The sequence below is a fragment of the Balaenoptera borealis genome (genome assembly GCF_965194805.1).
Source record: "Balaenoptera borealis genome assembly, chromosome: 3".
In the NCBI taxonomy this organism is placed as follows: Eukaryota; Metazoa; Chordata; class Mammalia; order Artiodactyla; family Balaenopteridae; genus Balaenoptera; species Balaenoptera borealis.
In genome coordinates, this window is record NC_138866.1 from 177,966,597 (window position 1) to 177,992,046 (window position 25,450).

At 41.4% G+C, this 25,450-nt stretch overlaps 2 protein-coding genes and 1 long non-coding RNA gene across 11 annotated transcripts in view; 1 reads left to right on the forward strand and 2 right to left on the reverse strand.

Annotated features, from left to right (window-relative positions):
* Positions 1 to 2,184: 2,184 nt before the first annotated feature.
* Positions 2,185 to 6,183, reverse strand: LOC309625704. The gene is made up of 2 exons (XR_014242674.1): positions 6,064 to 6,183; positions 2,185 to 3,639 (listed from the first exon to the last, which is right to left on the reverse strand). It is a non-coding gene; the product is annotated as an uncharacterized lncRNA (long non-coding RNA).
* Positions 6,184 to 6,701: 518 nt separating this feature from the next.
* RPP38 (ribonuclease P/MRP subunit p38) lies at positions 6,702 to 11,174 on the forward strand. 7 transcript variants are annotated; one of them, XM_082385657.1, is made up of 3 exons: positions 6,703 to 7,054; positions 8,248 to 8,291; positions 10,230 to 11,174. In XM_082385657.1, exon 3 carries the CDS (start codon positions 10,240 to 10,242, stop codon positions 11,086 to 11,088), a length of 849 nt encoding a protein of 282 aa, XP_082241783.1. In that variant the 5' UTR covers positions 6,703 to 7,054; positions 8,248 to 8,291; positions 10,230 to 10,239; the 3' UTR covers positions 11,089 to 11,174. The 7 variants fall into 7 exon arrangements, with proteins under 7 accessions (XP_082241782.1, XP_082241783.1, XP_082241784.1 ...); XM_082385658.1 differs by having other exon boundaries at positions 6,703 to 7,041; XM_082385659.1 differs by having other exon boundaries at positions 6,711 to 6,845.
* Positions 11,175 to 14,573: 3,399 nt separating this feature from the next.
* Positions 14,574 to 25,450, reverse strand: part of NMT2 (N-myristoyltransferase 2) — a 54,491-nt gene continuing 43,614 nt past the window's right edge. For 2 of the 3 annotated variants that reach the window (XM_082385525.1, XM_082385524.1), the window contains 4 exons: positions 22,450 to 22,620; positions 16,863 to 17,030; positions 14,885 to 15,022; positions 14,574 to 14,699 (listed from right to left, as the gene is read on the reverse strand). In XM_082385525.1, the coding sequence (XP_082241651.1) occupies positions 14,679 to 14,699; positions 14,885 to 15,022; positions 16,863 to 17,030; positions 22,450 to 22,620 (498 nt within the window). In that variant the 3' untranslated portion in view covers positions 14,574 to 14,678. Of the gene's footprint in view, positions 14,700 to 14,884; positions 15,023 to 16,862; positions 17,031 to 22,449; positions 22,621 to 25,450 lie in introns of those variants that run through there. The other variant, XM_082385526.1, reaches the window with a different exon arrangement.

Sequence of the window (25,450 nt, forward strand, 5' to 3'; positions counted from 1 at the left end):
GACTGCCAGTGGTTGTCAATATGGTGTCCTCCTCAGCAGAGATGGCTGAGATGACTGCAGCATGTTGGACTTACTGCTGACCTGGGAGTCGAGGTGTCCCAAGGTCAACTTAAAATTGGGGGAAGCTGGTCAGAAACTTGACCCAAATCACCTCAAAAGAAAATCACTTCCAGACTCCCCCGATGAACTGATCTTTATAATGGAACCAAAACATAATGCCAGACGTACAAATAAACAAAACCAAATACTGACAAACCTAAGTAAAAGGAAAGAGAGAAAACATAATTTTAAAAAGAAAAAAGTGAGAAAAGAAAAAAAAAAGATGAAAATGTGAAAAAAAGTTAAAAAAAAAAAGAAGGAAAAAAGAACAAAGAAAAAAATGGGGGGAAAAAAAAGTAAAAATTAGTAACAGACAAAAACCCCACCATATCAATGAGAAAAGTTGGTCAGAGTTCTTCCAGTCACTGAAAACCAGCATCTTGAGCTAGAAGAACTGAAAAGTAGCCCAGCCAGGGAGCTAAATAAAGGTTCAAAATTTCATAACAATGGCTTCTTGTGAGGCCATACCAAGAAATGGGCCCATCCAAGCTGGGGATCATCACAGTGGTTTTCTTACTTTGTGGACTCTAAAACACTTTATTCTTTTAAATAAATTATTGAGGCCCCCCCCAAGAGCTTTTTGATTAACGGGTTATAGCTATAAACATTTACCTTATTAGAAATTAAAACCTGGGGACTTCCCTGGTGGCGCAGTGGTTAAGACTCCGTGCTCCCAATGCAGGGGGCCTGGATTCGACCTCTGGTCAGGGAACTAGGTCCCACATGCATGCTGCAACTAAGAGTTCACATGCCACAACTAAGGAGCCAGCAAGCTGCAACTAAGGAGCCTGCCTGCCACAACTAAGACCCAGCACAACAAAATAAATAAATAAATTTTAAAAAAAGGAAATTAAAACCTGTAGGATGCTTCAGCAGCTTTTTCATTTCTAGTTTGAAAAGCTATAATAATGTTTAGCTTTGAAGAGCTCATACTAGCTACACTGAAATAAAAGTCATATATGAAACAAACTTCATTTTTCAAAGATTTTCTTTTGAACATAGATTAAAATTTTCTACTGATTTTTTTTTTCCTGCTTTGTTACATTTTCTATGATGAGTTTAACCTTATTATTTTACTAGTCACTAATCAGAAATATCAGCTTTTTCCATAAATATAAGTGGTTTTAAATGATACATTAACTACTACGATACAGTTCTCCATTTCTGCTATGTGGTTTTGTGTGATTGGCTGTATTTGTTCATGGTCTGATTGGCCTAAACACCTGTCAATGATGAATATTCACAAGTAAGGAAGTGAAAAGACTCACAATGGTGTTGTATATTTGAAATGAGTCTATTAGTGCTACCAAATCCAATACGAACTGGTCCACGGGGAGAAAATCAAAACAGGATTCTTAGTACCTTCTGACTAAAAGATGAGGTCAAATCACTTCTAAGCTAGTAAAGTTATAAAGTCAGTGATGTCCTAACACTGAATTAGTGATTACGGTACAGGTGATTATGTCACAACTTTAGATGAATAAATAATTTTATACAAAAACATTTTAATAAATATAATTTCCTGAAACAACAAACAACCAGTACAACTTCCCAAAACAAACAACTAAGTAGGCATAGCCTAGACATGGACGGTTACATTTCACATCATTTTAAAGTTAGGATTCTTGAAGAGAACTCCTTGCAAAAAACTAACCAGGGGCTTCCCTCGTGGTGCAGGGGTTGAGAATCCGCCTGTCAATGCAGGGGACACGGGTTTGAGCCCTGGTCCGGGAAGATCCCACATGCCGCGGAGCAACTAAGCCTGTGTGCCACAACTACTGAGCCTGTGCTCTAGAGCCCGTGAGCCACAACTACTGAACCTGCATGCCGCAACTACTGAAGCCCGCATGCCTAGAGCCCGTGCTCTGCAACAAGAGAAGCCACCGCAATGAGAAGCCCGCACACCGCAACAAAGAGTAGCCCCTGCTCGCCGCAACTAGAGAAAGCCCACGCTCAGCAACGAAGACCTAACTCAGCCAAAAATAAATAAATAAAATGAATAAATTTATTAAAAAAAAAAAAAACTAACCAGGATGATTTCACTGTAACAAGTTTCAGAAAAAGACAATATCTGACAGGAGGCACTTTTACTTTCATTTGGTTTAATATTTATATTTTTAGAGTTTTCAAAGTAAAGGTTCATAAATATCTTCCAGCTTTTACCCAGCCTAACAAGATATAATGGCTAGCTCAGAGATTTGTCTTCTCAAGTTACCACTGCCAACAACCTTCTATTTGTTTAATGTTCCTCGTTAAACTTGTGTCATTTCTAGCCTTGGTTTCAATGATAATACGTAGACAGGGCTGAATTAAAGTACACATGGCTCATAATTTTGTTTCCACCCTGCTCGTTTGGTTATCATATTGCATGCGTTTTACATATGCATGTCCAATTAATATATTCTGCAACTGAACTCCATTAAACAAAATGTCTCCCTACTGGGGATATCACTGGTTCCCCACCTAGCAGCCTTCCCCCTTCGTTTTTGTCAACAGTCCTGCTTCCGTTTAGTTAGGGAGCCATGATATGCTCAGGGTCCATCTCCAGGAGAAGGCTCATAATTGGTCTCAGCCAGTCTTTTTTGACTCATTCACCTCCGCCAGTGACTGGTGTAGGTGTGAGCGTGTGACCAATGCTGTCCAATGAGCCACAGAGGAAGTCTGTCTGGGTTTCTTAGGAAGACTTTTCTTTCTGATAAAAAGAAAGAAATGCATGGGGGAAAACTTACTGCCACCCACCGCATGGTTGTGTAGGATGTGATGATTGGAGCTGTTACCACTAAACTGTGAGCTTGAGAGGACAAGCTTGAGGGCCAGTGCCAAAATTCAGAGGATGGCAAAGGGCAAGTACAGAAAGCCCTTGGGATTTTGCTGAGATGTTGTATAGCCAAATGAGCCAGTCACGGAAACGATCCAGACTTGAACGACAGATAGTAACCATTGAATAACAGCTTTCAGTAGGATGCTTTGTTACCTGCAGACTGAAAAGGTCATTCATTTTGCAGCTCATCACTAAAGTTCTTCTAGTCACTGATTTTAAAATAACTGATTACTGTTTGTATAACAACTGTTATGTATGATATAGTAACAATCACACTGTGATGGTTAATTTTATGCGTCAACTTGACTGGCCCGATTAAACATTATTTCATTATTTCTTTGTGTGTCTCTGGGGGTGTTTCCGGATGAGATTAGCAGTTGAATCAGTGGACTCAGTAAAGTAGATCCCCCTCCCCAATGCAGGTGGGCATCATCCAATCCACTGAGGGCCTGAATAGGACAAAAGTCAGAGGAAGGAGGAATTTCCCCCCTTGTTTCTTGCTTCCCTGATTGAGCTGGGACCTCCCATCTCACCTTCTCCTGCCCTTGGACTGGGATTCACACCATCGGCTCCCCTGATTGTCAGGCCGTTGGGTTTAAACTGGAACGACATCACCAGCTTTCCTGGGTCCCCAGCTGGCAGACAGCAGATTGTGGCACGTCTCAGGCTCCATAATTCACATCTGTTATCTCCTACTGGTTCTACTTCTCTGGAGAACTCTAATACACACACACAGAGCAAAGGTTAGGATGCCACAGAGGGAAAGAAGAATCTGGTGCTCAATTCTCTTACATTCTTCTATTGACAAACTTTCTTGTTGGTAACTTTCTTTCATCAAAAAATTGTGGCTAATGACATAACTTATCACCAAGCCTCTTAAATCATTCTCACATCATGGCAAGCGTATAAATCTAACCACAGTCCAATTCTAGAATGAATATAAAAAGAGCGTTTTATATTCAAAGACCAAGTTGAGGTTCTACACAGTAAAATAACGGTAACAGCTATTATTGAAAAGTAAACTGATTAGAATAGGATACCAAATATATGAGTTAAAGTGATAACTTGAAGACTATGTTTGGGAAGTATGGGGAAAAAATGTTATATGGAAAGAAAATGAGAACACAAAATTTAACCTATATTATTTAACAATGTAAGTGCACACTTAAATGTGAAACAAATTGTAAGGGAACACTGAAAGGAAATGTGTTTTGAAGTAATTGGGTCGTGGGACAATTTTTTTTCTTTTTACTTTTTTGTTGCAATGTTTGTGTGATACAAATGGGAGAGAAATTACCTTTGAAATGTAGTCATTCATTTTAGCAAAATTTTTGTGGAAATTATATTGATTAGTCTTAAAATAGAACAGAAGCACTAAAATCATAGAGGCTTAATTTTTATTAACCTAATTCTTAATTCAGGTTGTCACTAGATTCATCAATTCCATTTACTAAGCAGTCTGTATGTACCAGGCACTGCACTAAGCATTTTGAGTAGATTATTTCTTCTAATCCTCACAACAGGTACTATTTTTATCACTTCACAGACAGGGTTAATTAGTTTGCTTTAGGGTCACGTGACTAGTTAGTGATGAACTTAAGATCTCGACCTTAGCTGGTCTTGCTCCAGAGCCATGGATGTAGTGGCTGCGAGTTTTCATAGAGCAAATATAAGCAGAGAAGATGCTCCGGTTACAAATCTGAAACCTTAGGGGTACAAAAACTTAGCCATATTTTTTTCCCATTACTCTAGCATTTCAATCAGACACGTGTTTCTATTTGTCTTACAGCTTCAAAGCTAGATCTGAGAAGACTTTATTTTTATTTTACTATTTTTTTAGATTTTAAAATATTTATCAGATTACTTTTAAAACATAAGATTCACAAATATTTCATTCTTTTAAAATTATAATTACCTTCCATTTTGATTGAATAATTTCTCATCTTTTTATCCAAAAATTTCTACTGAGAGCTTTAAAACCTTATATTTGGTGGCATTACTTAAAATGTGATTTACTTTCATTTACTTTCATTATTTATCTTTGAAATGATACTTTATCATTTCTTAAATCAGCATGGGTTCATTGAATGTTTGAGAGCCACTCTGTAGGACTAAGTCATTAGCCTATAATTTTACAGTAGATGAAGTACTATGCCTTCATTACTTTGAAAAAAAAATAATAATGACTTTGCAGTTGACTCTTACATTTAACATTTTAATCTCAGCTTTGCCACCATTAAGTATAACTGTTTGCACTGACCACATAAGAAGCAAAAAAATTACTGGGTCACAGGCTTCAGTAGTTGCAGCATGCGGGCTCAGTAGTTGTGGCTCCCGGGCTCTAGAGTGCAGGGTCAGTAGTTGTGGCACACGGGCTTAGTTGCTCCGTAGCACGTGGGATATTCCCAGACCAGGGCTCGAACCCATGTCTCCTGCATTGGCAGGCAGATTCTTAACCACTCTGGCACAAAGGAAGCCTCAAAATTTTAAGTATTATATTACAAAATCACAAGACACGAGCTTCTTGCCTTCCAATGCCCAAAACGCCCATCTTGTTTCTAATGAATAAGGCGACAGACATGATAGAAACAGGGCAGAGATGAATCAGGACAGTCAGTGACATTTCAAGAACAGAGGAATTCTGTTGGGCAGCGAGGTCGGGCTGCCCAAAACTGTTTGTGATCTGAGACTAGTTTAGAACTGCATGTTTGCAGCTCATCATGACGATTTCTTACTATTCATTTTATGAAACAAAAGCCTGTTGTTACACTCAAACTCGTAAATTCGTTCTTTTTAATTTTTCTAATGGTGATTTTTTTAAAAATTGCACTTTACCCCGTCTAACCTGCAATACTCTGACCACACGCATAGCTTTCCGTTTTGTTTACGGCCAGTTGGGTGGTATGTAGGTGATAAAAATTGAAAACACAGAAACTAGACCAAAGAATGGGAAACAAAACGAGCAGTGAAGAAGAGACTGAGAAAAGGAGGAAGATATTTAGAAGAGGAATAAAAGTGCTAAGTTAGACTGGAAAGGGAAAGGAAAGGGGGTGGGGAGGGAGGAAGCTCACTGGGTCAGAAGCAACCTAAGGTTTCGGTCTTGGTTCTCGACAAGGGTAAATCAACAGATTCAGACCGCTGACCTTGAAAGTGTTCTTCAGCTGACTTACAATTGCCCATGACTTCCCAGCGACTCCATTCGTAACCATTAAAAGTCTCCATTGGCTGGAGTAGCCACAGCAGACATCTGGTGGAGTTTTCTGAACCGCTGTCGCAGAACTCAAGATAGCCTTTATTCTCCTCTCTCCGGGGCTCAGGATCTCCTACATTGGTGCCTGTAAACACGTGGTTTCCTCAATCCACCTCCCCATCCCCCATTTATCTTGATTTCCACGGTGCCGGGCATTCGGCAGAGGCTCGGTGATGGGGGAACTGGGTCAGAATTTTGAGTCCCTTAGGCAAGCCAAAAACAGAAAAGTGAGGGGCTCAGACTGCCAGGCACTGAAAGGTAGAAATTGGGTTAGAAGAGAGCGGCGTCAGGTGAGACCGCCAAGCGCCGGAGTCTAACCGCGGTACACTGCTCCCCAGGCCGCTCAACAGAGAGAGCAGGCGGCCGGTTACCGGGCAACCTGAAGTATCGCGAGACACACAAAGCGCCTGCGCACTGCAGCTGGAGGGCCTTATCCGGAGCCTCCGACCTGCTCCTAAACTCAGGGTTTTTAGAGAAACCTTCCGTCACTCTGTCGCGACGTCCTGGGCCGACTTTCCCGTTTGGAAGTGGCCCGATGCAGAAGAATGAAACGTGTTCTCTGAGCCGTTCCTCCTCCCCTTTCCCCGCCCCACCGCATCGGAAGGCGGGGCCCGGGAAGGCGTGGGCTCTGCGCACGCTCAGCGTGGCCCACGTGGAACCGGCGCAGGGACGACCGTGAGTGGGGGTCTGCGCTGGGGTCTGAGATCCCGAGGGGCCGCTGGTGGGGATCGAGCCTGGGACTGAGCCGGGTGCGCGCAAGGTCTCCCAGGCTCCCCGTCCCTGGGGCCGCCCCCGCCCGTACCGGCGTGTTTTCCTGCGTCCCGGCCTTGGCTCACGCTCCGCTCTCTGCCTGGAGTTGAGCGTCTGTCGGGTACGAGAAATAGGTAAAGCCCCACCCTGGCCCTTCTGTACTCCGCGGTCTAGAAGTGGAGGCGGACCAGAAAATGACTCCAGTCGCGTGTGTTAAGTAGTGAAGTAGGTAGGCACTCGATAGAGAGGCGGCAGACCATAGGAAGAGAGTAACTCGGGGGTCGGCTACCAGATCCAGAAACCCGGAGTCCTCCCTGAGTCCTTCTTCTGCTTTACCCCGAGTTCATCACTTAGTCGGGCGGATTGCACCTCTTAACTGTTCCAAGTAGCATTCCTTTTCGCCCATCCCCTCTGCGGCGACTCTAGCTAAGGCCACCGTCATTTCTTACCAGGACTACTCTGGAGCCTCTTTGCTGCTTCCAGTCGTGGCAAAGGACTCCTCCTGGCCCGAGTCCCCAAAGATCTTTCTATGACGCCTTTCCAGCCACGCCACTCCTCTGCTTTGAACGTTGCAACCGCTTCCCACTGTACGGTTTGCAAGTGTATTCACCATCTGGTCCTTCTTCGCCTTTCCCAGTATCTCTCCGCTCTCTCTAGCATCTCTGCCCCGGCGACACTGACATCATTTCCTTTAATGCAGTTCCCTGGGATGCTCTTCCGAATAGGTACTCCCTTTGGTGGGTATTCTTCACGTGTGGGTTAAAAGGTCACTTCCTCCGGGAGGCCCTTCCTGACCCCTTCAACTGAGTCAGGCCTCTGCTCAGGATCCTGTAGGTCCCTGACCTTAATGTGCATCACATGTTGTATTTTACTTGCGGGTAAGTCTCCCACATAGATTCTAAGCCCAATGAGTTCAGTGGCTGTTTTTGCTTTAATTCATAATCTTTCTGGCTTGGTGCATTGTGGATAATCCACAAATACTTGTTCAAGTAAGAAAGGTGGTGGTAGGGCTGAGGGTGGGAGTAGTTCCCCAGGCAGAGGGAATGTGCGTAAAGCCATGGAGGGGAGGAACTGGTGACCTCATTAAACGTATGTGGTTCCGTGGTGGGGTGTAAGGAGGAAGGCTGATGGTGACAGGGGGGTCCTTGGATGTCACTCCAGTGAGTGTGCACTTGATCTCATGGGCAGCAGAGGCCTCCAAAGGTACCTCAGCAAGGCCTTCCCAATTTTCTCCTCCAAAGCTGTTACTTGTTCCACTTTGGTTTTGGATTATATCCCATGAGACTCTACTTACCTGAACCACTTGGCTCTTGTCTCCCTCGCCTAGATTCTGAAGACAGGAGGAGCTAATGCCCAGAGCAGCACGTAACTGTAAGTACCTACTCCCTGTTTGAATGCTGAGGCACATGAACTGCAGGGTGTGGTCTGGCAGAGCTCCGATAGATGCTCATATTTGCTCCTTGGTCGTTTATTTCCCTTTTCCTGACCATCTTCAACCTGGTGCCAGCCTCTGCCAGTCACTTCCTTGGATTTGGACGAGCTGCCTCCTGCTTCGCACGGGGATGACGGGGATGGGGAGGGCTGCACCGGAAGGAAGCAGCTCAGGGGGCAGACGCCGAGTCTCTAGCAGTGGGCAACGCTGACATGAACGAGGTCTGAGCTCACACCCCAGGGAGCTGAGTTTTGGTTTTCCGTGAGAAGGTGACGTAGGAGGAACGTCTGAGGCCGGCAGAGGTCAGGAGACCCTGTCTCAGGCCTGTCCACTGCAGAAAGGCCCCCTGTCCTACACCAATGGTGCCCAATCCCGGTTCTGTATCACATTAGGCTGGGCAGCCTTTTGACAAGTACAGGTGCCCTGCTGTATTCCCCAGGATTCCGATTCAGCAGACCTGGGGTACGGACCAACCATCTCTATCTTTTTTAAAGTCACAGATTATCTTTTAGGTGCAGCCAGGATTGAAAGAGCATAAAATTTGGATTTGGGAAACCAGTTGTGACTCTGGCACGGTACTTAACCTGAGTCTGTTTCCTCCTCCACACACAGGGCCATCACATAGGAATCGGGTGGGAACCAGATAATTCTTGGAGAAAGTGCCTTACGACACACTCCACGGGACACCTGCTCCTTAGCGTGGGCAGCCGGGCTCATGGGAGGGTGTTTAATTGGAAGAGATTTCATTTTTCATCCTGCCAGTGGTGCTTGGGGGAGCGGGGAGCAGGTGTCCGTGGGATGAATGACCTGGAGTGAGAAAATCTGGTGGTTACCTGAAAACAGGAACAGTTCCAAAACCAGACTTCTCCAGAGCTGGCTTGTTTAACTTCCTCCAGTTCTGCAACTTGGGTCCCTGTGGTTCCCGGCTGAGCCCAGGAAGGAAACTGAGGGAAGAAAGAGGGATATGCAGTTGCCTCTGGGCAGGACAAACAGGACATGTCCTCAGAACAGTGGCGTATAACATTTCCCCAGCAAGGATCCCTGTTACTGTTTTGCCTTAATGGATTAATATCTTTAAATTTCATTACGATATTTCCCTAGATTTCATCACATTGTCAGCCAGAGGAACGGCCCGCTTGGACTTATCAGGGGAAGGGGGAATCTGTGTATCCGTGTTTTAGGAAAGACAGACAAGAAACTTAGGGTCCAGGGAGGGAAGGAGACTTACAAAAGGGCACAAAATTAAAGTATCATTTGGATTTTTAGTCATGTGCATACATTATGGTCCCAGTTCTTAAAAAAAAAAATCACAGCTGGTTAATTATGAACGGCAGAGGCTTCCAGGGCCCTTAGAGACTGTGTGCTGAGGCAGGCAGACTCGGGGACTTACAGAGGTGGTGGTGGGAACTCGTTCACGGCTGAAACCCGGTGCCCATGACTCAAGAGTTGGAGGTGCTCAGTGAATATTTGCTGAATGAATGGATGGAAGCCTAAGTAGAGGGCAATACAGAAAATGGTAACAAATCTATCAGACTAATACCAGAGGTCCTGAAGAGGATAAATAATTAAGAACAAGTAGCAACATGGAACATTTTAAATAAAGGAAATAAATAGAAATTCAGTATGATCGCAGTAATGCAAAACATTCATAAATTGCATGTATATGAATGAAGACCAAGTCACAGGAAAAAATGGGGAAAACTTAAAAGAGAAGTTAGATGTATGGTCACATATATATATGTACGTGTATATATGTCCTATATAAGTAGGCTTGCTTTAGCCTTTCCAAAATCAGAAAGAGCACAGCCAAGAAATCCTTAAGGCGTGCCTGTCTAGTTAACACGTGTTTTCCTTTGTCGTTTTGCTCCTCTGCGAAGGGTCTTCAGAATGGCCGCAGCCCCCCAGGCACCAGGGAGGGGCTCTGTGCGGAAGACGAGACCTTTACCTGTGAAGACGTCATTGAACAACCCGTACACCATCCGCTGGGGTGCCCTGGACAGGGAGGATATGCACTTCATACTACAGACCCTGGAGGACAGGATTAAATCTCTCGGGCTTCAGAAGACTGAGGACAGGAAGAGAAAGAAAAAGCAGCCCGCTTTGAAAACACAAAGCGGAGACACGTGCAGCCTGGATGTGGACACCGGTGAGGATCTGAAGGAGGAAAAGCCGGAAGGTGGACCCCAGGCATCCGGGTGGACCCCTGCCGACGTCAGAAGGCAGCTTGCCATCGGCATCAACGAGGTCACCAGAGCCTTGGAGAGGAACGAGCTGCTCTTGGTCCTGGCATGCAAGTCGGCCAAGCCGGCCATCGTCACCGCGCACCTGGTGCCGCTGAGCGCCAGCAGAGGTGTCCCTGCCTGCCAGGTGCCCCGGCTCAGCGAGAGGCTCGCACCCGCCATGGGCTTGACGTGCGTCCTGGCCTTGGGGTTCAAAAGAAACACCGCTGCCTTTGCAGAGGAAGTGAGGGCCATCATCCCCAGAGTCCCCCGTCTGGACGTGCCGTGGCTCCGAGGCACACGTGAAGACCCCGGGGAGAACCCGGAGATGGAATCTTTGGAAAGCCAAGACAAAGAGATTTTGGACACTTCCTTCGAAGACCTCTCTAAACCCAAGAGAAAGCTCACTGAGGGTCAGCAGGCTGCAGTGTTACAACCCCTGAAAATAAAGAAACTGATTCCAAACCCCAATAAGATAAGGAAACCACCCAAAAGTAAAAAAACGGCTTCAAAGTAATCTTGTATAAACCTGTCACTTCATACAGTTGTAAAACGACACCTTGTAGAGAAGCCTTGAAATGAATAAAATGACTTTTACATATATTCTTGGGACACTGTTTAGTATCATTCCTTTCAAATGTGTAAGATTCTCTGTAGCATACAGATACGCTGAAGCTTAGGGACACTAAGTGCACAGAATATTCAGCAGTATGAGTATCAAAAGTTTATTGAAACTAATGTCCATGCTTGTATAAATTCACTATTTAAAAGGCTGGCACAATGCTTGTGAGCAGGAACATCTATCCTGCAACGCTGGACATCTTTCTATCCAAACTTGGCAAACAGGCCACACAAACACGGTTCTAGTTGGCGGGGGAGATGAAACTGGATGGCAGGTGCACCAGCAGTTGTAAAGGAAAGATAGTAAATGCCAAGCAATACATTGTCCTCAGAAAAAATACATTATTATTTTTTACTGTCAGTTTGCCTTTCTTTGTAGGCAGGCCTAAGCATGGGCTTGGGAGAAAGGCTAAACATTTATCAAAATTGCCAGATAAGGTATTCTGACTAGTTAGAATTCACCCCTTTACACAGTTAACTTACTTCCGTGGGACTTTAGCATGTATCCAAAGTATGATGGTAATTAGGTGAAATAAAGCAGGAAGAGAATAAAAAAATAAGCGGAGGAGCTTGGGTGCTCAGAGGTGGGTCTGCCATGACAGGGGTCACTCGTGTTAGTGTATGGCGCAGAGTCAATGCTCTATGTTAAAGTATCTGCTCTTTACAGCATGTGTTTGGTAAAGGTGCTTTCTGTAATTTACGGGGAAGGTACTGGCTTGCCAAAGTTTATTTTCAGCCTAAATTCTGGTTGATCTGTGGATTATGCCACCTCCATTTAAATTTACTGAATGCCATCTTGACCAAAAAAAGGCGGGGTGTGTGGGCAAGGATACGTCATGGACCAGAGCATTTCCATTACTGACAAAGGACACGGGGTGGTGTGGGCTTTTTGAATCTGTAAGACACTGTATATTGCATTGAAATTTAGTTCTAACAGCTACTTTATAAACACAAGCAGCTGTACTGATTTTCTACTTTAAAATGCTCATTGGTAACATGCGTAAATTATAAAGAGGCATTATAAGGCGGCAAATGTGCTAATAATTTATAAATTACTGTATTTAAAAATTACTGAGTAAAAGAACATGAACTCTCTTAACTGCAATTCTGTAAGTGAAGAGAGGAACAATGCCACAGTTTTGTCATGAGGTGAGCCCGTGACACAATTTCTGAGGGACAATCCTGCAATTATTCGAAAACCTACTTCATGTAAGACTGTGCCATAAAAATGAGCGGAACGTAATTCCCAACTGGAGCCTCGACTCTGGATTATGTTAAAAATCTTGTTTACTTAATTCTGGTGTTTCAGTGAATTGGTTCACTTTTGCTTCTGCAGGCATCCTCCTCACGTTAGGAAAAAAAAGGTAACGCAGTTGGGTTTGAATCATCCTATAGGAGAAGTCTTCCCTTGCATCTTTGAGAAGGAACACAGTGCTGTCCTAAATTAAGGACTTCGGAGCCCACGCATGCCCCCTAGTGGAGGTCCCAGGGTGCCACAGCTGTGGGGTGGCCTTCAGGATGACGGGAAGCTGCGGAAAGAGGCTTTCTGATTTTCAGAGGAAATGAGGGGCAATAGAACTTTTTCCCTAAAGGGCCAAGTTTAGGCCTTTGGATCCATAGTCTCTGTCGGAACAACTCAACTCTGCCTGCCACGTACAGGCAACACATGAATGAATGAGGCTTTGTTCCCATAAAACTTTATTTATGGATGCTGAAATCTGAATTTCCTGTAATTTTTATGTGTCACAAAACATTATTTTTTTTTTCTCCTCAACCATTCAAAAATGTAAACACCATTCTTAGCTCGTGGGCTGTACAAAAACAGGTGATGTGCTGAGTTTAGCTTATGGGCCACAGTGTGCTAACTCCTGCCTGGCTTTTATAAGGTATGATTGTGTCCTTTGACTACTTATAACATGAAGGAAGGGCATCCTGTTGTCGAAGGTAATTAGGTTTTTCTGGACTGAACGGCCTAGGCACTGGTACATAAAGGCAGGAAGAAGTATCTGCTTTGTGGTATTTGAGTCGAGGCCATTTTAGGTGGCCTTGTCCAGCATCTTCTTCCCCTTGGGCTATTGGTGATATATACATTATCTATGTACACCGAGAAACTTGGTTTTTCAAATCCTAGATAAAAACACCATCAGTAACAAAACCACAAGACTTATTTACAAATAAGACATCTTCCTAGAGCACGACAGCTTTCATGATAAATTAAGAGTCAGGATAAAGGAATATGTGCAATTCTGCATAAGTAATAAAAAACATTCAAATTATTAGTGTCCTGATGGCACTAATAAACTCCACTGGGCATGTCTTCTGACTTGAGGGCTTTGATTTTTCTTTTCCTCACGTATCCTGGCTGTTGCTGAGAAGAAAAGAGTCTCTGCAGGAGCAGAACAGTCTAGTTTGTCAGGGGTGTGTGCTCTTCAGAGAACACACTTAATGCTTGCCCCAAACCTTGCTTTGGAACCAATCCACAAACCTGTTGAAGATCAAAGTACCCATTTGTGTGTTTATTGATTTGGCAACTTTGCTTCTAGAGAAATAGTCAACCAGTACATTTTTTTTTTTTTTTTAATTTCTGTAGCTCTAGGCCTATCTTTTTTTTTTTAATTAATTTATTTATTTTTATATTTATATTTGGCTGTGTTGGGTCTTCGTTTCTGTGCGAGGGCTTTCTCCAGTTGTGGCGAGCGGGGGCCACTCTTCATCGCGGTGCGCGGGCCTCTCACTATCACGGCCTCTCTTGTTGCGGAGCACAGGCTCCAGACGCGCAGGCTCAGTAGTTGTGGCTCATGGGCCTAGTTGCTCCGCGGCATGTGGGATCTTCCCAGACCGGGCTCGAACCCGTGTCCCCTGCATTGGCAGGCAGATCTCAACCACTGCGCCACCAGGGAAGCCCCCAACCAGCACATTTTTATCTCACTCTTCACTTTAACACCCACCACTCATCGCTGCGTTACAGAAATGCTGGTTCCATGGATGTTCCCGATGAGATCACGTGCAGTGACATAAGTAAGCCCTTTCCAAATGGCTCCCTCATTCTGCTACATGGACCCACAGACCCCCACTTAATAAACAGAAAGGCAGCAGTTTATCTCCACACAATGGCAAAGATTTTCTTACACGATTCTGTGATTCTGTTCAATCCATAGAAAAGCGGTCCATTTTTCTAGAGAGGGACAAGTACCTTCTCTTCATTGAGAGACAGTCAGAAGGTTGAAAATTAGAGGAATGTGCTCTTTGTATCCTCCTTCCATCCCTCCTACAAATGGGTCAACAGTGAAAAAAAGGATGAATGTTAACATTCTAGCTAGAAATGTGTTCTATTGGTCACCAGTGGATGTTTTTCCATCTTTTCTGTTACTGACACTTCGATGTCACTTAGGTTGTGCTTTTATTCTTTGGAATGGCAGTTCCAGGAATCATTAACTAGGATATTAACAAATGATGACATCAGAGTCTAGAAATAGAAATATCCATCTACTGTAATACGAGTCCAACCTAAAGGGAGGGAAGAAATGGAATAGCAAAAACAAGTGAGCAAGAAAAATTATAATGTAGTACAATAGATCTATATTTTAAAAAAGCTACTAAAGAAAAAACCTCTCAACAATCCGAAGAGAAGCAAATATGGGATTTTCTAGGTAAATTTATCAAGTTTACAAAGGTTTATCAACTTCACTTACCTTTTCGGACTCTGTCCCTGGACACCTCCAGTTGTACAAGTAATACTGTAAATTGCCATCGCCTATGCCAAACTTGAGTTTTTCCAAGAATGTCTTATTTTCCATCAAATCTAGCGCATTGAATACATCAAATCCTTTCTGTCAATGTAAAAAAAAATTTTTTTAATTTTAAAGTTTCAAAGGATTAGAGTGTTGTATATTATGTATTTCAGTATAACATTTCATTCCCCTACGAATAGCTTGAATTGATAATGCATTTATAATAAGGTTTAATGTCTGCAATATATAGTATGGGTTAGGAATTCAGTTCAAAACTGTCTTATTAAACTAGCAAGCAGTGAATCTGATGGAGTCAGCAAGATTATCCAGAAATGCTGAATCGAAAATTGCAGTCTGATGGCTGACAAAAAATAATCTATTAAAATTTCAGGAAATATTTTGTCCCTGTTTTTGAAGCAAACAGTTGCCTAGATGGCTCTATCACCAGAACTGTTAGTTACTGGCCTTTCTACGTTCTGACTTACCTGAACCTACGCCAAGAAATCAAAGCTGTAAAGACTTTAAATCGTGTATCTGTCTTGGGCTGATAATGGGAAATAAATTTAGTAACATTTCAATAGTAAAAACAGAATTTTAAAAAAAGGTTAGATAATACTATGCAAAATGTGATATAGATGAAGCACCTACATTTCTATTTCTCAGGGGTTTTACCTTAAATAACTTATTACTGGCCTTTTTGGGAAGGTAGCTGAAAATGAGCTACAAGATCAAAGAAGCAAAGGAGAATGCTGATTTGGGGATCCACTTATAATAGATTAAAAAATATGTTTCCAATGATCAAATACTAAGAAGACTACAAGGAAGACACTTCTGGTGTGTTGCTCCCAATTTCTCATGAACAATATTTATCTTCTCACTCAGCAATTACATCAAAATGTCCCCGTCAGCTGATTTCAATTTCTTTTTAAAGGAAAATGTTTATTTGTAGCAAGAATTTAACAATTATCCTAACTACCACACTGAGGAAATAGAAAAATAATACAAATATAATAAGGAACATTTTGAATTTAATACTTTTCATTTTAAATCCTTTTAATAATAATAATTCTAATAGTTAAATTTCTTTAATTTTAAAATTCAGAGACTATTTGAATCAAAAAACCTACTGTTGCCAATTATTCACTGCAACACACTCATATTTTCCCCATACAGACAGACCTTGTTTTATTGAGTTTCACAGATTCTGTGTTTTTTACAAATGGAAGGTCTATGGCAACCTTGCATTGATCAAGTCTATCAGAGTCATTTTTCCAATAGCATTTGCTCACTTCTTGTCTCTGTGTTCCATTTTGGTAATTCTTGTAATATTTCAGACTTTTTCATTATTATATTTGTTATGGTGATCTGTGATCTCTGATATGACTACAACTCGCTGAAGGCTCAGATGATGGTTAGCATTATTTTAGCAATAAAGTATTTTAAATTAAGGTCTGTATATTGTTTAAATATGCTAGTACACACTTAACAGACAACACTATAGTGTAAAGATAAATTTTATATGCACTGGGAACCAAAAAACTCGTGTGGCTCACTTGATTGTGACGCTTGCTTTACTGCAGTGATCTGGAACCATCTGGAACCAAACCCACAATATCTCCAAGGTATGCCTGTATCATGGGATCATGTTATTTTTCTTATATTCCTTACATTATGAATTTCGTGTATCTTTATATAAGGGTTACAAGTTTCTAACTTGTACAAAATGTCTTTTTGGTTAAGTTACAACAGAATTAATGATGAAAATAGCCACTAAAGTTAAAAAAAAAACCTCTTATCAAAATTCTTCCTTTGACTGTCAACAGTAAGAAGTATCTCAAACAAACCCCCCCACCGTGTGGAAGAAAATACGAGGTGTTTGATATACTCCGATATACATATTTGGAGACACAGACGGGACGGCAAGGAGTGAGTCGCGTACCAGCTTGGCGATGATAAGCGCGTCGTTCATGAGGTCCAGCAGTGGCGTCTCTGTGTGGATATTGTAGAAGGAGTAGGCGGCTTTGAGGCTCTTGTGAGCGGGGTGATGCATGACTGTGGAGGGGAGCGTGTAGAAGCTCAGGAAGTCAGTTAGTTTACCACTGGAGTTCTAAAGAACAAAGGCAACGTCAGGTAAACATCTCCTTGAACAAGTTTCACCCAGGCATCTTAGCTCACGTCTTGATCTCTGACTTGCTCCACAGCTTTCCGTTAGAATGAAAAGCAACAGCTCATGCTCCGCTCTGCAAGTCTGATGTGGAGCCCCTTACCATATGCTGGGCAGAGGCCAAGGAAGAGCGTGGAGCTGTGCCTCAGCCTAAGTGCTTGTCAGCGACTGGCATCAAGTTCTTAAGAAGTAGAATGTTCTAAAAGGAACGCTCTCTGGTTGACTAATGAGTCTCTCTAGACTTATGGGACAGTGATAAAAGTAAATTCATTGTTTTTGCAGGAATAAGAGCACCAAGGATTAGAAGGCTACCTTTTCCAACTAAAGGATACTGTATAATAATCTTCTTGGCACAAGGCAGGAATTGTATCAGCTTAAAGTGAAGTTGGATAGGATTTGGAAGCTGTTTTTTTAGAAGCTTGTAAAAAGGCATTGGTACTGCACCAAAATATATGTGTGTGAATAACTGAGAAAATCTGAAGCTATCAAAAATCAAAAGGGATGCAAAAGATGGTGTTTGTTTTGTCATCACTGGTACACTTTCAATACAAGAAATTAGCCAATATTGTTTGCATTATTTCTATTAACCTGCAGTGACCTATGCAAGTCTGCATATAATTCAAACCATGATATATTTGAAGTATACAGCTGCGGAGGCTAGACCACATATGTCATTGCTAATATTTGTTTTAGCAGAAAATTCCAGAGGATGTATTATCTGGTTTTTGAGTGCTTCTGATTCATTAAACCTTTTTTTCAGACATTATGAAATTAAAGATGTTAAGCAAAAGTGAGAGATGACTTAAAGACCTAAATTTTCAGCTTTATTAAGGATTTTCAACTTGAAAAACACAACAGCAGAAATTAGAGGGAAAAAAAAAAAATCACTGGATGGCTCAATAGTAGAGTGGAGATGACAGAGGACAGAATCACTGAACTTGAATTTACCCAATCTGAAACAACAGAGAGAAAACAGACTGAAAAAAAAAAAAAGAATTAAGCCTCAGGGATCTGTGGGGCAGTAACAAAAGATTCACCATTCATATCATTGGAGTCCCAGAGGGAAAGAAGAAAATGTGGGGCTGAAAGAGACAATGGCTGAAAACTTCCCAAATTTGGCAAAACGGACATAGTAGATTCAAGAAGCCAAGTGAACTCTAACAGGATAAACCCAAAGAAATCCACACCAAGACACATCATAATGAAATTTCCAAAAACTAAAGACAGAGAGAGATCTTGAAAGTAGACACAGAGAAACAACACATTACCTATGGGGAAATACTAATTCAAATGACAGCAGACTGCTCACCTGAAACCACAGAGGCCAGAAGCAAGTGGCACAAGAGCTGAAAGAAAAGAACCGTCCACCATGAATTCTGTACCTGGCGAAACTTCCTTCAGGAAAGAAGGGGAAATAAGGACATTCTCAGACAAATGAAAACTAAAAGAATTTGTTGCTAGCAGACATACCTTTAAGACTGGCCGAAGTACATTCTTCAAATAGAAAGGAAATCATAAAAGAAAGCATCATGGGGCATCAGAAAGGAAGGAAGGAAGAAGGAACAGAAATCTGGGTACATACTTTGAACTATGCTTCTTCTCATGAGTTTTATAAATGACTCGATGATTGAAACAAAAATTATGACACCATCTGATACTCAAGACAGTGATATTTAAACAATGAGACTGTACAGCAGAAACTAACACAACATTGTAAAGCAATTATACTCTAATACAGATGTGAAAAAAAAAAAACGATGAAAAAGTAAAGAGAAGTAAAGTCACTTGAAGTGGTACAACATGGATACCAGAAGACTGTGATAAGTCACATCTGTATATTGTAATACCCAGAGCAACCATCATGAGACCTACACAAATATACTCAAATGGACTATAAATAAATCAAGACATCCAAACATGTTCAAGGAACAGGAAGGCAAGGAAACAGAAATAGAGGGACAGAAACCAGAAGAAACAAACAGAAAACATGTATCATAATATAGAAGACCTAAGCTCTAACATATCAATAATCATCAAATGTAAATGGTCAAGAAACACCAATCAAAAGAAATTCTGGCAGAGTGGATAAGGAAACATGGCCGAAATATATATTGTTTACAAGAAATTCACTTCAAATTCAATGACATAGATGGGTTGAAAGTAAAAGGACTAAAACAGATATACCATGCAAACATGAATTTTAAAAAAGTAGGAGTGGCTATACACGTATACCTCAGAGATACTGTGGGTTTGGTTCCAGACCCCTCAATAAAGCGAATATTGCAATAAAGTGAGTCACACGAATTTTTTTTGTTTTCCCAGTTTATATGAAACTTTTGTTCACACTATACTGTAGTCTGTTAAGTATGCAATAGCATTATGCCTAGAAAACAATGTACATACCTTAATTTAAAAATACTTTAGGGCTTCCCTGGTGGCGCAGTGGTTGAGAATCTGCCTGCTAATGCAGGGGACACGGGTTCGAGCCCTGGTCTGGGAAGATCCCACATGCCACGGAGCAGCTGGGCCCGTGAGCCACAACTACTGAGCCTGCGCGTCTGGAGCCTGTGCCCCCGCGACGGGAGGGGCCGCGATAGTGAAAGGCCCGCGCACCGCGATGAAGAGCGGTCCCTGCACCGCGATGAAGAGTGGCCCCCGCTTGCCACAACTAGAGAAAGCCCTCGCACGAACCGAAGACCCAACACAGCCAAAAATAAATAATAAATAAATAAATAAAGTAGCTATAAAATTAAAAAAAAAAAAAAAAAACTTTATTGCTAAAAAATGCTAACCGTCATTTGAACTTTCAGCGAGTAGAAGTAGTAACATCAAAGATCACCATAACAAATCTAACCATAATGAAAAAGTTTGAAATATTGCAAGAATTACCAAAATGTGACACAGAGAAACAAAGTGAGCAAACGCTGTTGGAAAAAATAGCACCAACAGACTTGCTGGACACAGGGTTACCACAAACTTTCGATTTGTAAAAAAAGCAGTATCTGCTTAGTACAATAAAGCAATGTGCAATAAAACGAGGTCTGCCTGTATTAATATACAAGGAAGTAGACTTCAGAGCAAAGAGAACTACTGAAGACAAAGAGGGGTATTACATGATGATAAAATGATCAATCCACTAGAAACTCATGCAGGTCCAACATGTATAAGTACCAAACAAGACCCTCCAGAGACATCAAGAAAAACTGACAGAACTGAAGGGGAAAAAGACAAATCCAGAGTTATAGTTGGGGACTTCACACCCCTCTCATTAACTGACAGAACTACCAGAATTAAATAAGGGCTATGACTACAGATTCTGTAGCCATTAAAAGGGAATACTATGAACAACTTTATTCTTACAAATTTGACAATTTAGAAGAAGTAGACCAATTCTTCTAAACTGTATTAAAACTCAAACAAGATGAACAGTCCTATAATCATAAAAGAAAGTGAATTCATTATTTCAACACAAAAGAATTCTCTAAGGTCAGATGGTTTCAACTGGAGAATTCTAGCAAACATTTAAGGAATTAACACCACTTCTATATAATTTCTTCTAGAAAACAGAAGAGGAGGTCATACTTCCCAACTCATCTTATGAGGCCAGTAGTATCCTGATACCAAAACCAAACAAAGACAGTATAAAAACAGAAACTGCAGACCAATATCTCTCATGAACTCAGCAAATACTCAACAAAATATCAGCACTCCAAATCCAATAATGTATAAATTATATACCATAACCAAGTGGATAATTTTTCTAGGTATGCAAGGGTGGTCAAACATTTGAAAATCCATAAATGAACAGACTGAAGAAGAAAAATCATGATTGTATGAATTGAAGCAGAAAAAGCACTGGACAAAATCCAACACCCATTTATAATAAGAACTCTAAAGAAGGTGGGAATTTTCTCAAATCAATAAGGAGCTTCCATGAAAAACCTACAGCTAACATCATGGAATAAGATTCATGGGGTAAGACTGAATGCTTTTCCCCTAATATCAGGAAAAAGGCAAGGATGTTGATCTTCACCACCCTTATTCAATAAAGTACTGGAATATCTAGCCCCTGCAATAAGGCAAGAGAAAGGAAGAAAAGGCATACATATGGGAAGGGAAGAAATAAAACTGACCCTATTTGTAGATGACACAATTGTCTATGTGGAAATCCCAAGAAATCTCCAAGTAAATTCCTGGAACTAATAAGTGATTTCAGCAAGCCTGCAGGATACAAGAGCAACAAAGAAAAACCAATTACATTTCTACATACTAAAAATGAACATGTGGAAACCAAAATTAAAAACACAATACCATTTATAATCACTCTAAGGAAATGAAGTATTTAGGTAAACACTTCTAAAAAAAATATACAGGATCTGGATGCTGAAAATTACAGAATGCTGATAAAATAAGTTTTAGAAGACCTAAATAAATGGAGACATACCATGTTCATGGATTGGAAGACTTGTTAATTCTCCCTAAATTAATCTACAGAGTTAACGTAATTCTTATCAAAATCCCAGCAAGGTCTTTTGTAGATAAAGACAAGCTTATTCTAAAATGTATATGCAAAGGCAAAGGAACTAGATTAGCTAAATAATCTTGATAAAGAAGAATAAAGTGGGAGGAATCACTCTACCTGGTATCAAGGCTTACTATACAGCTACAGTAATTAAGACAATGTGGTATTGGTGGGGAAATAGACACAGAGATCAATGGAACAGAATAGAGAACCCAGAAATGGACCACAATACAAAGTATCAGTATTCAGGCTACAGAAAACTTTTACAGGGAATTCCCTGGTGGTCCAGTGTTTAGGACTTGGCGCTCTCACTTCCAGGGGCCCAGGTTCTATCCCTGGTCGGGGAACTAAGATCCTGCAAGCTGCACAGCGTGGCCAAAAAACCAAAACAACAACAACAACAACAAAAAAACTTTTACAAATCAAGAAGACAAGGGTTGCGTGAAGTGGTTGAATTATGCCATCTTGAACAAAGGCAGTTCAGTTCCAACCAGTTTTGCAAAAGCAAAACAATATTAAACTTTGGGACACATCCCTCTCAGATGAGATCATCCAAACTGGGCTTTTCAAAACTAAGAAAAGCAATTAATCACACAAAACAACAACAGAGCAGATCAGAACCCTGATTCCCCATGATTAAGTAGCAAAAGTTGTGCTCTTCTGCCAGGAATGGAAGCTGTAAGAACAACTGGTTCTGAAAGGGTGAGCAGGAAGCTGGTTCAGAAGCAGTGAGTCATGCGGGCAGGAAGGGAATGGACACTCTATGATCCTTCTGGAAAATGGACTCAGTTGCACAGTGTTCTCATACTTCTCTGTACTATCTTATCACCTTCTCTTTACCTCCACTACAAAAGTGTCAATGATGTGCTCTTGGGGGAGGAACCAGTGGGCTACTTCCTCTTCATCCATCACCGGGGCTAGATGAAACTGCTTCAGGTAACTGTTGGTTAGTTCTTGAACAGCTTTGATATCTCTTGGTTCCATTGGCCTCAAGCCTGAAGTTTTTGTAACCTGTTGGAGTGAAAACAAAACCAGTTGGGAGGGGCTTCCATGGTGGCGCAGTGGTTAAGAATCCGCCTGCCAATGCAGGGGACACGGGTTCGAGCCCTGGTCCAGGAATATCCCACATGCCGCAGAGCAACTAAGCCCGTACGCCACAACTACTGAGCCTGTTCTCTAGAGCCCGCAAGACACAACTACCGAGCCTGTGCGCCTCAACTGCTGAAGCCTACGTGCCTACAGCCTGTGCTCCGCAACAAGAGAAGCCACTGCAATGAGAAGCCCGCGCACAGCAATGAAGAGTAGTCCTTGCTCGCCGCAACTAGAGAAAGCCCACTTGCAGCAATGAAGACCCAACACAGCCAATAAAATAAAATAAAATAAAATAAATAAATTTATTTAAAAAAAAAAACAGTTGGGAGGTTTAAATAAGAGGAGTAAACAAACTTGGCGCCAAAGCATGATCCCCAGACCAGCAATATTAGCATCCCATGGGAGCTTGTCAGAACCGCAGAATCTTGGGCCTGCCGCAGACCTACCAAGTCAGGATGTGCAGTTTCACAAGATCCCCTGGTGATTCGTATACACATAAAGCTTGAGAACCACTAGTTTAGAATATAAGCTACACGACATGTTCTATCCTATCTTTGTGTACCAGGTCTTTGGTCAGTATTGCCCATGACCCAGACAAAACCAACGAGAACACTACAAGTTCATCTATATCCCCATGCCAAGAACTTTAACAGCCTACACGATAGGGCAGAACAATCTCAGCATGTGTTCTGGAGGATCACGCTTTTAAGACTGCCACGTCTGACATTTTGAAAACACAGTTGAAAATGGCTGAGAAACTTTTTGTCCAATAGCCCGTGAAAAAAATGTAGCTCTTCTGTTCTCGTGAGCAATAAAAATGAAAGAAAAGTAAAAATCATATCAGTCAGTATGGGAAGGGAAGCATTTTAATTGCCAAGAATGAATGTCTGGTTGCCAAGTAGTGGCCCTGGTTTCTCATGCCATCTTTTGATTAAAAGGTGATCAGAATAGGCATCTGAATCCATCATTCCAGAACATCAAAGTTTTTATATTAGGCCATGGGAATAACAAACCCTCAAGGTCAGGACAAGTCCCCATCTGGATTTGTTCAAGTGCTTATCCTTAAAAGAGCTCCAGACAGCAACTATAGGAAGTGTACAGACACCAGGACACTTGACAACAGAAGTGAGAAAGGTCACTACATTTGCTTGTTTGTACAAAGAAAAAACTTAATACTTACAAATACAACTGCATTTTTCCAGTTAACTCGATATTTTTTTTCTTGAAGAAATATTGGATAAATTTTAAGTGACAAATAACTTGTATATAAATAGTGCTATTCTACCTTTTCTGTCCTAAATTACCACTAAGTACTTCTAGATTTCTTTTTAATTGAAGTATAGTTGATTTATAATGTGCCAATCTCTGTTGTACAGCAAAGTGACTCAGTTATACACACATATACATTCTTTTTTTATATTCTTTTCCATTATGGTTTATCACAGGATATTGAATATAGTTCCCTGTGCTATACATTAGGACCTTGTTGTTTATCTAAGTACTTTAAAATTAAAAACTGCCTTTAAAAATTAGATCATCACAATTCCTGCATGCCCCCAGACGAGTGGTAGGGGAGAAGCCCAAGGTGGAAAATGGGTTTTCATCTTGAGTGTCGGCTCTGATGGATGTTAGTAGTTGTGCTGAGGTTTCTAAGGTTCTGTGACAAGAACCGCTGACTGATTACTGCTTCACTTTGGGAGGAGACGGGCTTTGTGTTTACAGACCCAGCAGTCCTTAGCTGAGTATTCACTATGTGCCACTCAGTTATGATTCATGGAATCTACAAAGACGCAGTAATGCAGCTAAAATAGTTTAATATTCTAAACTGACAGAATTTAAGTCCTTGACATTTAATAGAGAACTCATACTTTTAGTATTTCTGTGGATCTCAAAGCCAAAGGACCCGAAATCTCCAGGTCCTGGGTCCCACCCAAGGCTTAACCCTTGGTTAATAATGGCCTGAATAGGTGTTGAATGAATGAATGAATTCCTAGGTTTTTAGCACAATCATTTACCCAATAAGGTGAGGTGAAGGCTGCAGACACGGAAAAAAGTCACTGTCAGCTCTGAAGAGATGATATTTCTACGGCCTGGCATTTAAGTACAAGCCAGGAGTGAAACTGTATTTTTCTTTTGTTTCCCTAAGCCAATTTTAGTTATTCGGAGCATTTCTACACTGCAATTCATGGGAAGAGGGAACCTATGTGATTGCTAAATGGCGTTACATGAAATAAATACACATTTCTAAATGCTGGTAGGAAGGCCAAAGCCATACCAAATGTATACTGCAGTCATTTGAAAAGATTATTTTTTACTATGAGGATGACCTTGATACATTTTAAATAGGCTTTCTCAACGTCAGATTGTTCTTTCTTTTGTTACTGGTTCAGTAAGAATCAACAATATCAAGCAATGAGATTAACTAATGAAAGCAACAGGATACATCCTCTCTGTTCACAGAGAACATTCAGAAATGAAGACTGAAGCTTGCCAACTCCTTTTTGGAGCAAAATATGCTTCTGCAGCACAGTTCTTATTCACTGAATTTTCATACTGTGTAATCACTAAAATCAACATCCTTTTTGCCCAGAAGACACCCTTAAAGCAGCAGTTCTCAAATATTTTGTTCTGGGACTTCGTTATGCTCTTAAAAATTATTCAGTACTCCCAAAGAGCTTTGCCTACGTGGGTTATGTTTATCCATATTTATCATATTAGAAACTAAATTAGAGATTTAAAAAAAAGAATA

Coding starts and splice junctions, on each gene's coding strand:
- RPP38 (XM_082385656.1), top strand. CDS start 6,706: ATGCAGAAGAATGAAACGTGTTCTCTGAGCCGTTCCTCCTCCCCTTTC. Junction 6,846..10,229: donor GAACCGGCGCAGGGACGACC/GTGAGTGGGGGT, acceptor TCCTCTGCGAAG/GGTCTTCAGAATGGCCGCAG.